Here is a 15,876-nt window from a genome sequence, read left to right as displayed (position 1 = left end):
TCTTTGACTGATAAAAGCTACGGCAATTCTCGGAAGAACTACAGCACCACTTGCTCAGGTAGCAGCAGCTATTTCAGAGACAACTTTTGTTTACACAAAATTAGGGTGGTGATTTCCCCCTGCATGTTCTTTTACATGCACTACTACTGAATTTAAGAGTCTTTTTTTTTCCCCCCTATGGTCAGCCTTCAGTGCCTTGCAGGTGGGTTCCACTTTATCACCCTAAGTAAGTTTATTTTACCTGTTACTTTCTTCTCTTCTGTACCTGACCTAGAAAAGGGTTACCAGGGCAGATGCTTATGGGACTCCAAAACCAACCTGGTTTATAGTATGATTTTAATTAGGTGGGACTGGGGTCTCAATTTCTCTAATATTTCTTCTACCAAACTGGAGAGTCAGCCTCAACACAGCACTACCGAAAATTAACACAGGTTCATAGAATTAAAACAGAACAGCACCGCTTCCAGTGAGGAAAAGAGTGTACGGCACACAAGATACATGCTACTATTTCAATATACTTGACTGGTAACGTCAACGCAAATTCCCTCATTATGTCACTAACAACACAGCAGCACCAGCAGCAGCGTTAAGCTTCAGGGCAGCGGGAAGGTGGAATATTCTGGGTCCTTGAAAACTCCTTCCAAAACCTGTGGGTTATGTTTAACGAAGCATAGTTTGATATCAAAACTGCAAAAGCACTATTGAATAAATAAGCAAAAAAAAGGAGGTTGCATCTCAGAAATAACCTCCACAATTAAAAACTCAGTGAGGTTAGAATTTATTTGTAAACAGCAGATTCCACCTACTACAAAATATTCCACGTGCTCCCAAAACACCTGAGACAGAGATATCGGTCAGAAGGAAAAAAAAATCCAATTTTTCTAAATGGCCCATTTAAAGTGTGCACGATGAGAAATGTTATTATCGAGTAAGCCTGTAATGACTTAAAGGCAAATATCAAATAACTTCCTGTTGCATTTGGTTTCCTCATTACAAATTACCAGAATACAATGAAAAATAATAAGATGCTTATAATAATAACAACAAGACGCTCAGTTCTGCTAGTTTTTCCAGCGTCTGGACAGGCAGCTGTCAGATGCCTAAGAAAGAAGGAACTACTCCCTTTATAATGAGTACAGGGAATATTAATTGCCTTAAAACATATTTAAGTGCAATTTTAAGCACATATTTGCCCCAAATATTTATGGACAAATTTAATCTACGGGCAATGTCCTCAGTGGTGTTGATTCTTCCTTTCATTAATTTTAGAAGTGATAAGCGACATAGCGATGAGGCCCAAGTATCTGTCTGAAAAGCACGAAGTGGATTTTTAAAGGTCTTTGGTGTTGCTGAATGAACAAGAGCTTTTGCTATTGATTCACCCAAACCAGGACTTGCTCTCAGGGGTGTTTGACTTGTCTTAGTGGGAGGCTCTGCTCAGTATGGCTCATACTGGTACAAAAAGTGACTGTATGTTCTCTCGCAGGTAGGATATTGCAATCATTTTTGCCTCTAGAAAAGTGCTTTTCAGGCTGCTTCAAAGCTGATGAAATTCTGAATCAGTCCAAAATTCTCTGGCAGCTTCTACACGGATAAGTTTCCTCCACTGAGAAGTGTTTGTTTCAGGTTTTTCTGTGCTTTGCCCTGAGACAAAAGAGGCTGATTAGAAGAAGGCTTCAGGGAGTTCATGTGAAGTCCAACACAAAATCAACCGGCCGGGCAATGTCACTGGTTCTGAAAATACCATTACTAACGACAATAACGCAGGCAAGGAGCTATAGGTTGATAAAATCATACAGATTCTTTTACGTATTATAAATTCTAAAGCCTCCAGACACCATGGGGAGGTAAGGGTCTGTTAGTAAGTACTAATTTAAGTACTAAAGATAGTAAACAGAATACCCGACGGATTTACTGTGAGTTTCACAAGAGACTCAGCAGTTAAAATAAACTTATTTTATTGCACTTCTCCCAGATCAGAGTCTGAATCTCAACATTTTAATGCAAGACAGAGACAGGAAGGATTGCAGATTCTAAGAGGAGCTGGATATTTTACAAGCGTTCTCAAAAAAAAAAAAAAAAAAAAAAAAAAAAGAGAGAGAACGATCAAAGAATTAACACACAAAATTCAGTTTCAGTCGACTTAAACGCAGAACCAAGAAAATACCAAGTACAGAAACTTGCTGAAACTAAGAGAAGATGGGGAAAAGAAGAAGAAGCCAAGTCTTTGTTAATAGCAAAGGGCTACCAAACCTGCAGAGAGCTTACCAGGAGGTATTCGTTATATTATTTATTTCTTTCAATTAGCAGTTTTATATTTTCATATACATGTGTGCAAAAAGCCATGTGCTTTCCACACTTTTGTGGTTTGTACTTTTTTTGCCACTATGGAGACTGACTTATCAGAAGAAAACTACTCTTACAGAGAGGATCAACACAATAAGACCTACAGGAGAACACAATATTCTACAACAAACTGTATTTTACTGATACCTAGAAAGGTGGAAAGAAAGTGTTGATGGCTGAAAGGTCTTGACAGGAGCAGAGGCCACAGACACAAACTGAGACACAGGAGGTTCCCTCCGAACATCAGGAAATGCTCTTCTGCTGTAAGGCTGACAAAGCGCTGGCACAGGTTGCCCAGGGAGGTTGTAGAGTCTCCATCCTTGGAGATACTCAAAAGCTGTCTGGAAACAGTCCTGGGCAACCAGCTCTAGGCGGCCCTGCTTGAGCAGAAGACTGGACCAGATGATCCCCAGAGGCCCCAGCCAACCTTAACCACGCTATGATGCTGTGGGTGCTAAAACAATGGGAGGGATGGACAGCTGGGGGAACCACAAGGAAGAAAAATGAAGGAACAGACATCTGGAAAGGCCAATACGAAGCTGAGAAGCAAAACAGTCTGTAAGGGATGATCTAAGAAATCAGCAAGAGAGACAGGGCTGGTGGGTAAAGGAAAGGAGTCTCTCCTGTGGTTTACGAGAAGCTGAAAGTCTGTTGATTGCCAGCATCGTTTTTAAGGAAAAAGTTAACTTAGCACGAAACAGATCTTTATTCCATATTCCCAAATCTCCTTTTTCTAATTCCAAATCCGTCCTCTCTTCCCATCCTTAAGAATTCTACATTCATTTATACCACAGCGAACATAGCACTTGGCCAGAAAATGGGCAGGGCTCAGAAATCCCTGTAGTTGGCGGGGAAAATAACCCACGCTGAAACGATGAGCGCAGCACCGAGCTTACCCTGCTTTGCTTCCAATTCTGCCTCTTTTTACATACAAGATTACAGAATTTTGTCAAGGGTAGTAACTTGTTTCCCAAACTGCAATTAAAATCGCTGTGCCTTAACATTACAAAAGAGTCCCTTTTCAGGAAGAAGTTTTGGTTTTGGTTTTTTAACTTGAACAAACATTTGTTTCAATGTTACAAATGGAAATAACGTATAATGTTTAGTAGTTACACCGCCCCCCCCCCCCTTGCTTTTTTCCCCATAAAAGATTTGACAGCTAGAAAACACCTCTTTATTCTAGGTGGGATTACATGGGGCATCTCCTTTTTCCCTTCCCTGTGAGGAAAGTTCTCATTCCTCCTGCATCGCTCCCTTCCCTAAAAGTAGAGCTCATTATATTGAATACAACATTAACAACATGGACTTCTCTCATTTTATGAAAATTAATTAATTCATAAAAGGACACCAGTAATGCTAGACTCCGTTAATAAAACAAAATAGAAACAATGTCCCAAACCCAAACAAACAAGAAATAGAAACATCACACAGTTAAAGAATTCCTGATTATTCTCAACACATGAACCAAACAATGGAAAAGAAGCTAGAAATATGGAGACGCAAAATATGTCACCAGTCACACGTCAAGATGTTCCAATGATCTCAAGTTTTGTAATATTACTATATTGTGTTTTGGTTTGCCAAGTACTACAGTAAATTGTTGGCAGGTCCACTATTTGTAAGAAAACAAAAGAAAAGACCCTTTCTAGTCAAAGTAGAAATTCATAAACTGTTAACACTAATACAATTCAATTTGATTAACACAGTTTTACATGGAGAAACAAATTAGGATTACTCCTTCTCCCACACTTTGTTATTAACACAAATAATCGCTTACAATAAGTTATAGAGGCAGCAGCCTCTGCAGTTAATATGATTAAATCTCTTCCAAGTCACACAGTGTTCAACTTTTAAGATAACGTGATCGTGATTCTGTGTCTAATCATCTTGAGCAATTTGTAAAGCTCTTTCAAGTCTATTCTGGTTCCCCCTGTAATAACGGGATTTCAGACCTGTTTATTTTTACTAGGCTTCTTTCCACTGAAGAGTACAGTTTGCAAAACCACCTTGGGCTCAGCACTGAGGTGATGGAGAACCGCTTCCAGCAGCAGATCCAGCGGAGTCTGTGTCTGTCGGGATTTCTAGCACAGTGCTCCACTGCTGCCTGCACCTTCGGAAAGGAGCATCGGCCCTCTGTGACAGCCAGGATGATTTTGATGAAGGATAATGGAGAGACTTATCTATATGCATTCTTGAAGCTTTAAAAATAATTATATGTGTCCCTCTCTCCTCCAACATGAAAACTGCTCTCAGATGTCTATTGAGGAACTTTGTTAATTATGACATGTAAAGCCAAAAGAAAAATGCAGCTATCACTAAATTCCCTACACAGTCGCGAACCAGCAGTTCTTAAGCTTGAATTTCTTTTTTTTTTTTTTTAAGTATTTAAAATTTACAAAACTTCCCACTTACAATCACACTTTCTGTCCCCTTTGCTGATTTTCATAAGGCTGTTTTCTAACACTTGGGATAGGAGGTGTAATACATGGAATACAGGACACAATTAGAACTAGCTTTCCTTTCCCCTACTCTGTTTTTCTAGCAACAAATACCTGCTACAACTTTTTCACTTTCAACTTTAATAACTGGTAATTACCTTCTTGGAGAAGCTAGAAAAGACCATCCAAGTTCCCTACCACCAGCAGCTTACTACCAGAGGCAGAAAAACAACAGCCAGAATAAACGATGAAACATGCTTGTATTAAGCTTTAATCTAGACTCCCTCCACAAACCATTAAAGACACTAATATTCAACACAAGTTGTGACTAAACACTCCTGACGCTCCCCAAAGCCTGCAGTCTCAAGTACAAAGCCTTCTCAACATCGCTCGCCATCTAAACAAGTAAGAAGCAAGAGACCAGCATGCGCAGTCAAAGCTCATCCCCCATCCACATGAGAATTTCAGCCTCCTCTTTTACGGCTTTCACCACCGCAACCATATTCCTGTATGGCCTCTATAAAATGCTGCTGCAAAAATGGCTCTTTTGAGGTCCTCTGCTTGTTCTCCCTATAGATCTATGCTAAACACAACTTCTTCTCTTCAAGGACTCCCCAACTCTATCTCCTTTACTTCGCAGCTATGAGAGTAATTCCACAACTCCCTCAACTCAGCCGGCATTTCCATCAGCTGCCGCCCTGACCCTCAGCTTCCGCTGGCAGGGCCCCTGCGCTCTCTTACGCTTTGCGAACTGCACTTACAGGGCCACCTAATTAAATTTATAAACCCTTATGTCTCGATGCATTTTTAAGGCTTATTCCTGTCAAACTGACAAACGTCCGCCAACTGGCCGCGGCATCACCCTTCCTGGCAGGTTTTGTCCTTCTACACACATTCAGTCCCAGTGTTAAAAACTGGCAAATGGCTACAGACATGTGCCTGGCAAAGAGATGACAGTTCTTCACCATGGCCTTTATCTCGTGTGTTAGCTCATCTGCTTGTCTCTCTAGACTCTCAACCTGCCAGAAGAAAAATCACACGCTGTTACAACAGCACTGGGTCCAGTATAATGAGATCCCTCCGGTAACTGAAGCTTTTGGGTACTATCACAACAAATATTTACAAAAGCAAGAACAGATATTTTATCTCGTTTCCTAAGCAGCAGCAGGAAGCATTAACGTTTGGTTATCCCGGTTATCCCTTTGGTATATAATCTGCTGTACTTAGCTGAAGATACAGGTCAATAAGTAATACCGTATTTTGGCAGGTACTCTAAAAATAGCAGCTACTGCTCCAGAGCTTTTATTTTTGTCAGATACAGACTTGCAAAACCAGAAAAAGAGCATCTCCATAACTGCACCATGAAGGCATTCCCATTAGACTATTTAAAAGCAATAGGTTCAAACAGCTTTTATTAATATAGGCTTAAATATTAAAGGATTCTTTTCCTGGTTTATCTGCCCAGATGCACATCTCATACTACAAAACTAAAGAAATATTTCTTGTCTACCACAGTCCTGCGTAACTAAATGCGTTTCCGAGAGAGGAGCAATAACCAGGCAGCATCAACACCACCCTCTCATTACCTGTTTCCACAGTGTTTTCTGTTTCTGCTGCCTCCAAGCCATCCATACTGTCTTCATCCTCCACTGCAGTTTTTCCTCTACTCCGAGGCCTGCAAAGATAAGAAGAGAAATACTCTTTTCAAACTGAAAGCACTTGTAAAATTTTGAAGTTTCAAATTTATCCGGGATTTAAATAATTTCATTTTGAGGGATAAATGTCAGCATTATGTAACATTTAAGCTAACCCGTGATTTGAGTCTTGCACAAATCAGAAGTTTCCTCCCCTTTTTTTTCCCGTTCTAGGTAATGTTCCCAACAACGTACAATTGAGTCAGTCGGCCCCTTCAGTTTTTCTGATTACAAGAAAAATACAGTGACAAACTTTTACTGATCAAAAAATACATTAAATTAGCAAGATTTTAAGATATGAGCATCCTATTTTCTCCACATAGGAGATAACTATAGACAGACATGAGAGAACACAATCTAAAATCTGGCCAGTAGTTACACACACTGTAACACAGACACCGATCCATTCAGAGCATCCTTGGAAGAAATGTCTATAGAATAATAATGATGCTAAAGCAACTAAATGGAAACATGCATCACTTTCAGTGAAACAAATATTTTGACACGCAAAATAGTTAAGAGAGACGGCTAGATGTCATCACATCAAAAAAGTCATCACGTGAGGACAGCACATCAAAACAACAATACCTAGCAGATCTGTTTCGATTTCGAGCAAGGTCTGACAGAAAGCAGATAGGTTCGCGCCACAAATTCCAGCTTTTTTTCCCCTGCCTGGCTCTTCGGCAACTACCGCGGTGGGCTGCTGAGAAGCCCAAGCATCCAGATTCCCAGCTGTTCGGCAGCCCATTTGACAGGGAGCCAAGAGCTTGGCACCTCGCCTCCCAAATTTTCAGGCCTCTTGGCAAGGTGCCCGGCACGCTGACGGAAAGCCTGGGAGACCCTGGGAGCTTCTCAGTCCAAGTACACAAATTCTGAGCGGTTTGGGGCATCTCAGCAGTTCCAACCTCCCAGAGCTCCCAGGCAACCATTCACCCAACCAACATGCCTTGAATGGGGATGCCAGGCAGGCCAGCACATGGCCACCCCGCTTGCCACCCCCCGAACAGAAAACCGCTCCGGTTCCTCTTTTACAGAGGACTCTGAAAGGTTTGGGTTTAGTTCTGTTTTGGGGGGGAAAAGTGGTTTTGGTGTTTTTAAGTGATTAAATCATTCCAAACCAGCACTTCCTTTTTTTTTTTTTTGTTGTTGTTGTACAGATTCTTATAATACTTAAATCTACCCAAACTAATTTCGCAGAACTAGATCTACTAAATCAGCTACAAAATAAACTCTATTGTGCAATGCCTTTGGTTCTCATGGATCAAAGCGGATAACGTGCACAGAACTGGAAGCATCTTTGGAGTCTATGTGTGTTGCTCTCCTGCTAGAAGAGGAGTGAGTGCCTTGGACTGCCCAACAAGAAAACCTTCCCATTGTGTTGGGATCGGTTTTGCCTCTGCAAAGGAGGAAAAGAAGAATTAAAATGAGGCTCAAACTAAAGCCTGAAAAAACCCACTCTATTTACAAAGGAGCCAGGGGGAAGAGGAAAGCGAGAAGAGATGAAGGGACTGAAGGACTTTTCTTGATATCCCTGTGGAATTTGTTCAGGACAACACTGGAAAATGTGGGCGCAACGGGAAGCCCACGGATACAAGACTATCTTCCCCCTTGCCTGCTTATCCATAAGCAGTGAGAGCATACACCTAACACACAAAATAGCCACCTTAGAGAAGACGGAAGCCAGAATTCCCTTCTGGTGTTTGCGACTTTACAAGCTTCCAGAGTAGTTTCTTAAAACCTGTGTTTCGCAAATATTTAAACCAGAATAAACCGCACAGCGACCAGAAGAAACTCTTACATTCCTCCCTCCAGCCACCGTACCAGCCCATCCACGCGTGCAGCAACCAGCGAGCTGGCTGGAAGGTGGATGGATGTGTTTTGGAAGTGGGAAGGACAGGAATGTTTCTCCCAGCAGCATCTGAGATGGTCACACAGATTTATTCCCATCTGTAACGAAGAGAAGGCAGTAGAACAAATGGGACAGCACATTCACTGGATAGAATGGGCTCTTCCAGCAAGGCTGAGACACAGCAAGAAAGAGGGAACCCTCTTCTAACACTTCCAAAAACAATGCAGCTGGTAAGAAAACAAGAGCATTCAAGTATTCCATTTTTTGTAGTTCTTCACAACGTCCCAGCACACCAGCCAGCACCAAAGGAAAGGATGGGAACACAGGTACATGAAATCACTTCCCTCGGCGCAGGGATGCTCGAAAGCTTTACAGAACACAACCAGCTAAGAATGGGGATTATTTCTAAACCCTATCCCAATTATTCTTCTACCAACTACCCGTCTGCAACGCAAAGTTACAAGGTTGTACTAAACCAGGATTACTTTGCAATCATCACAAAGGTAAATGATAATTCTGCTTTCTTCCCAAGTACCCCATTTCAGCGCTCTCCAACACAACCCTGGAGGTGGAGGTCACTGGATAGTGGAAGATGACAATTGTTTATGTTTATTTAATAATTCACATACACCTTTAGATTTTCTATTAAAACTACATTTCATGTATTAAAGACCGAAGTACCTTCCAAAGCCTTTTTAAACATTTTGTTTAAACAAGAGCAGCATTCACTCCTCAAACTCCCTGCCGTATTTTAGCAACCTATTTAACACTAAGGAAAATCAGAGGTTTCAATTAATTAAACATAATTGCCTCTTTCAGCAAAAGATATAACCACATCTGCCGTTTTCTTGCCATTCCCCTCCCCCAAAAATTCTACATAAAGCCTTCATAATGACGTGCAGGTTTTAAATAAAACTGAAGAAGTGGTGGAAAAAAAATACCACATTATATCATAAACTTATTTTTGCTAGTTACATTCATTTCACAATCATCAGAAGAGATTTTATAGCCTACAAATTTACATTTGGCTTAGAGAAAAGAATAATTCAAGTCACAAAACAGTGAAATATACACTGTACTGACAACTATAATTTAATGTTTCCACAGAAAATGCCATTCGAAAAGGCCATACAGCATACCTAATCATCGCAATCAACATTTGTAATAAGAATGGATTGTTTAATGCTATTTGCATTAAGTTTATACATTTTAATTAAGAGTTTTATACATAAAGCTTTTGGCTGGTTTGCATAACACTAGATTTTTCCACTGACAAGCCCTGTTTATTTTTTTATTTTTCTATTTACTTATTCCGCTCGCCCTTAAATAAGGGGGGAAAAGCAACCTGTGCTCTGTTCTTCTCCTGGGGCTTGACGACTTCTTCTGAAATTCATCCTTCTGAAGGAGGATGTGAAAAGGCTGCTGGGGCAAGACGTTTGCTGCCTTAAAACAATTACGGAACAACAGCCCATGACTACTCCCCTTCGCTCACAAAAAGCCAGTCGGTACTGAACCAGAATTGCTATATGGGACATTATAACCTCAGTTCTGCTCTATGTCTCCAAGCTCCATCCCAAACTTTCTTACTAGGAGGAGTAACTACATCATGCTTATACACATCATTGCAGAAACCCCACCGGCTCGGGACGGCAGAAGCGCTCAACACAGACGAGCCACGTCTCCAACAGCTTACAAACCAAGAACAAAATGTACAGGCAGAGCCTGGCCGATACGGACCCGACAAGAAAACAACAATAAATATTAGTCAGTACAACAGGCAGTGGGCTTGGTACGCAGGCTGAACTGCTGCCAAGGCTTCCGCGATTGGCTTTCTCGCTCTTTTTTCCTACAATGGAGTTCAATTTAGAAGGAAAAAACAAAAGCACATCTATTTGTGTTTAAAAGAACAGACCCACTGAGAGAAATATAACTTCTTTAAGCGTTTAAAGCGTGTTCAGCATTTCATGAAACGAAGTCAACAAAAGACAAAACTACACTTTTTTATGTATATAGGACTCCAGTTAAATATAATTACTGTCTACAATAATTTTACTCACATTTGTGTAAAATGGAGTCATTTATGAGAATCTTCTGTGACCTACTCCTAACTTTGTTATCAATTAGATTTCTTAGCTAATGCCTTTCATTGATCGCCATCCTTAAACACACCACAGTAAAAAAAACCCTCGTAATTGTTCTCTGGGTAAGCAACTAATTAAAATTTAGGAAGAAGATCCCAGAAAAGCCTTCTGCGGGGCTGAGCAGAGCGTCAGGTGCCCCCTCCACCGGGGGAAAGCCTGGCTGAACCCTTCGCTAGCCCGACGAGATCACCGGGCACCCCAGCGGCTTCTGCTGAACTGCACGGAGAGCACTCGGACACACAATCTGGGAGAAAACAGGAAAGCGTCTTATTCACCTGTCAGTAATCAGACACTACTACTTTTAGTCTTTTTTTCTTTTCAATGTATGACTTTTTTTTTTTTTTGCATGTTTGGGTTTACTGTTTTGTTTTTCTTTTAAGGTGACATCAATAGCACCGTAACCTGACAAGTACAACGCAGGTCTAAAGTACACCGTGGATCTCACTCATTCTTTCCACAAGGTGACCAGAAATGAGGCCATGGGCCAACGTCTCCTGCAACCACATGCAATAACTGACAAAGCTACAATCCTCAGATCCCCGTCACTGCCAGGCTGCCAGTTTATGATTACCCAGAAGTTATTGCCAGACACCAGTTTCTGCAAGTTCTCCCCGAGTTGCTACCAACACAATCAGGCGACAGTTTGTTCAGACCATCCATGTAAACTACCTTACTAACCCAGTGCATTTTGTTCCAGGCTTTTGAGAACGTGTACATATGAACCGCTCCAGAGTTTACCCCTCTTTCTCAAATGCCAAAACCTCCAGATCATTCAGGGGAAAAAAAACTACCTTCCTTCCTACGCTTTGTGAAGTGCTGAGCAAAATGCTGGTACTAAATATATAAAACAGGGCCAATAACCTTAAAAGGTGGTGTAACATCTGGGATACAGTAACATCCTAAACCAGCACAGATGTCTTGTTAAATGAACATCTGTCCGCAGCCTTACCCTGGAAGACGGTACAGGAATGATTTATAGAAAGGTTCAATTAGTGCTGCCGTCAGCACGGGGAGTAACGCCTTCGTGTTCACGCGACAGTTTCACAAGTGAAAGCTGTTACAGTCTTTTCAAGAATCTCTTTAACAGGTGTGCAAAAAGCACACGCTCCCACGATTTCTGAGCCCTAAGTTGTTAAGTGCAGCTGTAAAAGTTTAACTGTGCTGAAATATAAGCTAGAACACCTAAGGTTCAGCCAGTAGCCCCACACGAAGGGAAGCACAGCAAGTAAGAATCCACCCAGGGAGACATCTACAAGGAAAAGGGGTTTTTTTTCCCCTCTCTGAACACTACTTTTCAATGTAGAACTTCATTACTTCGAAGAGTTGAGAACATTCTACACCCAAGTCTGGATAAAATGAATATGGCTCTGGAAGCAAGGCAGATGCCAGCTAGCTAGAATTGATTTCTATGGCTCTAAACACTAACAAGCCTAAAATAGGACATTCGCTATCATATTGACTCCGGCTTCAAACTGATTCCGATTTAAAAGGTTCTTAAGAGGATTTTTTTAATTGATCAATCAGTAACAGGTGAAAATACCTTCAGCACTTGCCCTCCACAACATTTTCGTTCGCACATTATAAAAAAGAAAAAAACCTCAACATCTACTTTCTTCCTATTTACTTCTTATATTAGGTATGCGTGTAATAAAGGCAGAAGCACCCTGACGTATGGAAAAGATATGCAACAGAAACATCACAAGTGATACGAAGGTGAAAAAAAGCTTGACGTTTTAGTAATAGAGAGAAGTGAAAGACTGTAGGAAACCGTTTTTGTTTAACATCTACAAAACCAGACTTATTACAATTTCATTATAGAATTTGCTCAACCTTCAGTTTCATTATTAAAAGATCTCAAAAATATACTTGATATTGCCTATTAGTCTCCTGGTACAATCAAAGGGAAGTGTGTATCTTAATACTTCTAATTTATAAAGCATAATCATCTTTTCATAAATTACTACATCAAAGAGAAGTGACCCAGCTTACGTTTGAAACCAAAACATTGCAACTTCCCATCTCACATCTCTTTTAACCAGTAACGATCTAAAAGACATTAATCATTCACCCAGGCTGTAACATGTTCAGAGCTGAAACTTTTTTAACATCTATATTTTATACAGTTACCTCTGAGAGCACTAAGCACCTGAAATGAAAAAGTATTTTAGCCTTTGAGATCAGGGATGTCTGAGAAAAAGCATAAAAAGAACCCAGCCTGCGCTCCAGAATTCTTATCTGAACTTTTCCAGTACTCCCCTGTGAAAGGGAGATTTGTCAAAAATTTCTTACCCTACCCAAAGAAATGCAAGCAGGACTCTTTTCAAGATTATTTGTACTGAATGTCATAGATGCATCTTTGCTTTCATTCTAGAGTACAGTCACTGTTGGCAAAAAGAAAGCTAATACAAGGGAAACGCACTGATCAATGCAGAGCTCTTGAGGAAAAAAAAAACCTGTCCTGAAACAGGACTTGAGTAAAATATCATGCGTCACAACGAATTTGCACTGCACAGTTTTAACAACAATTTAAAGGTCAAATGAATTAGTACTTTTAAGTAAATGTGAAGTTTGGGTTATCTGTATTGCACAGTTAACCTGTATTGCCTGGGCTCTCGGGCCAATACTGCAGCAAAATTACTTGCCACGGGAGACTGAGAAAAGGCAAATAGGATGTCCTGCCGGCAGGCGCTCATCAGAACTGTCTACCCGAATCTAAGAGCCATAATTGCTGTAACTGGAATGTCATTTCACTGTTGGAAAATCTTAATCTCAACTCAATTCTGCAGAAGGCCACCAGATCCAGGAGCCTGAAGCTACACTCTGCTGGGTGATGAGGCTGCTCTGGCCAAAGCGACCATCTTCAGCGTTTTCTCTGCTCTTCCCTGAAGTTATTTGTAAAGATAAAGGAGATGAAGACTATCCTAGCGGAAACAGAGCCTTACTAACAAGGCCATGACATCTTCTTCCCAACTTCAACCCATTTGGGAACATCCTCAGTGGGCTGGCGACAGAGATGGAGGGGTCACAGCAGCCAAGGACCAAACTAGGAGGATTTATTACCAGTAACAGTCAGAGTCACGTAAATATAATAAACTTTTCACATGAGCCCATAAAATACCCATGGAGTCACAGCTTCAGTTACAGACTAAAATGCTGAGGGTAGGGCTACTACACGGCAAGGTCCTGCTGCACACCTTTTTGTGATGCCATTACATGAGAAAATCTGAGTTTGATGTTAAAAGAACGAAGCCAGGTTGCCTGATCTAGACGTATGGACCGTTCCGATTTGGAGACAGTTCAAACAGCAGAGCGAGAAATCATATAAAAGGCTTTGAGATCTTTCAGCTTTCTTTTTACTTTTCAAACCAACTGTTTAGACATCTATAAATTCTGTAACTGAAAATTACTTTTAGTGAAATATCTGTCACGTTAACTCAGCAATATAGAGCATCCAAAACTGCTACAGGTTCTTATTTCTCAAGAACTACCTTCTCACTGATGGGCAGTCTCATTGTCTGACTTGCCATTCACAGTTTTAGTTCCCTAGCACAAAACACATTACATATGACCTTAACCATTATACACATTTCAGAAATAATGACATTACCAAAAAAAAAATTCTGATGTAATTGCGACCTTCTGACACGTTACATACTTGCAGTTTTGCACGAACTACATCCTTTATACACTTGTTACCAATGCACTTGGCCATATTCACTGTTAAAATGATGCAAAACAACATACCAAGAATTTAGCACTTGCACTATTTTTTAAAACCTTTTGTGGAACCACATTAGACAAACCTTCGGGAGCACCAGCAGCTACAAGCTGCCTGCGCGTTCCCAACTCCCAGCTACCTCTGTGTATCCACCTGGCTCCGGACCGGGTAACAGCTCCGTTCTTAACGATTGCTCCAGACAACAGTGCGTGTGAGGCTCTTGGATGAATTTGCTAAATAATGCTTATCAAGACCCCTGAATGATTTTCACAGGTTCTTTTTTTTTTTTTTTTTTTGACAGGCAGGGAGAATGGAATGGCAACACCGAGAGACCACTGACATTGTCAAAAACACCGATGTTCTAACCTTGGCAAGAATTTCATGTGTGCAGCTGCACCATCCAACACTACTCGTCCACACTTCTCCTGCCTTTAAGTCAACAAAACTGCATCAAAATATGCTACTGCCTCAAACACTGTCTTTTCTTGACGGGTAGCGTAAGCATCCACTTGCATCAGAACACAAGATTTGTTTCTCCATGACGACGGCTACAGCAAGTTTTAACTCCTCCGATCTTGTCACAGCCATGATGCCCAAAATGTTTTACCCACAACAGGACCAAGGTCATGCCTTTTTTTAAGAATTAAGAACCATCCGGCTGCTTGCTCTTTCATACATTGCAGGGTTTGCCTGCTACTCTCTCCTGAACAGAGGTGGCGATACAATGGTAAGGACTGTAATTCTCATGTCTGGTGGTTTCAAGATCCCATACATGAAATTCAGCGGATCTGAGTCATCGCGCATGAGAAACAGCTGCCAAGTACTTGGAACTTGGTGGAAGTTTTGGTTTCTGTGAACAGATTTTTGTAATTTTAGCACCATTAATTAAGAAGCATTTTCAAAGACTTCCTTTTGAAACTTTGCAGTCTGCCGGAGCCTTACCACAGGAAGATTGTGAAGATTCTTTCAAAACGCGTTTGTCTGCTTATGTTAAATATTCTCACTGGATATATTACGTGCAGGTGCAGACTGTGCTGCCTGCGTAACACCCAGCCTCACATGCTGCAGGTACACAACAACCGAATAATCTAGTACTAAAGTTTTTACTCAAAAAATTGCTTTTGTACCCAGCAAGTACAGTCTGCATACAATGATCACAGACAACTCTAACCACTGCTTTTATTAATTGTTAATTCAGTTAGGGCAATCAAAAACCAATGCAAATATTCAACTCTTACCTATTATATCAATTTCTTGAAAAGAAACTAAATCCTGCTTACATTACATCATCTTGAACGGTTTCCAGATCTTACATCTATCAAAACGCATCAGTCAACTCAGAACATCCCATGCTTTCTTACTGAAAAAAGCTCAGCATCTTTTGTCTCAAATCAATTTTACTCATGTCTTCAGACCTGATAGCAAACACAAGTCTTCCTGCAGATTACACGGAAAATAACGCCATTTGTTCTTATGCTTTTGAATTATTTCTGATCCCACCAATACCACAAGAAACCCATCTGTCTGTCCCTCAGATGCATGTTACAGGATTCCCCGAGAATGGCATCCGTCCTCCAATTTCACCTGTTTACAAAAGGCGACAAACAACCTACAGGCGACAATATCAGTGTATTTCCCTACTGCTACTCCCACCAAGCATTTAAGCTTGAACTAGAAGAATCACGACATG

General features: G+C 40.8%; 1 protein-coding gene across 14 annotated transcripts in view; it reads right to left on the bottom strand.

Annotated features, from left to right (window-relative positions):
• KMT2C (lysine methyltransferase 2C) overlaps positions 1 to 15,876 on the bottom strand; it is a 203,808-nt gene that overhangs the window by 147,118 nt on the left and 40,814 nt on the right. For all 14 annotated transcript variants that reach the window (XM_054193123.1, XM_054193120.1, XM_054193122.1 and 11 more), the window contains one exon: positions 6,371 to 6,459. In XM_054193123.1, the coding sequence (XP_054049098.1) occupies positions 6,371 to 6,459 (89 nt within the window). The remainder of the gene's footprint in view (positions 1 to 6,370; positions 6,460 to 15,876) is intronic.

The sequence above is a fragment of the Rissa tridactyla genome, chromosome 2 (genome assembly GCF_028500815.1).
Source record: "Rissa tridactyla isolate bRisTri1 chromosome 2, bRisTri1.patW.cur.20221130, whole genome shotgun sequence".
Lineage (NCBI taxonomy): Eukaryota > Metazoa > Chordata > Aves > Charadriiformes > Laridae > Rissa > Rissa tridactyla.
Note: the sequence above shows the minus strand (reverse complement) of the source record. Positions and strands in the feature narration are given on the sequence as shown.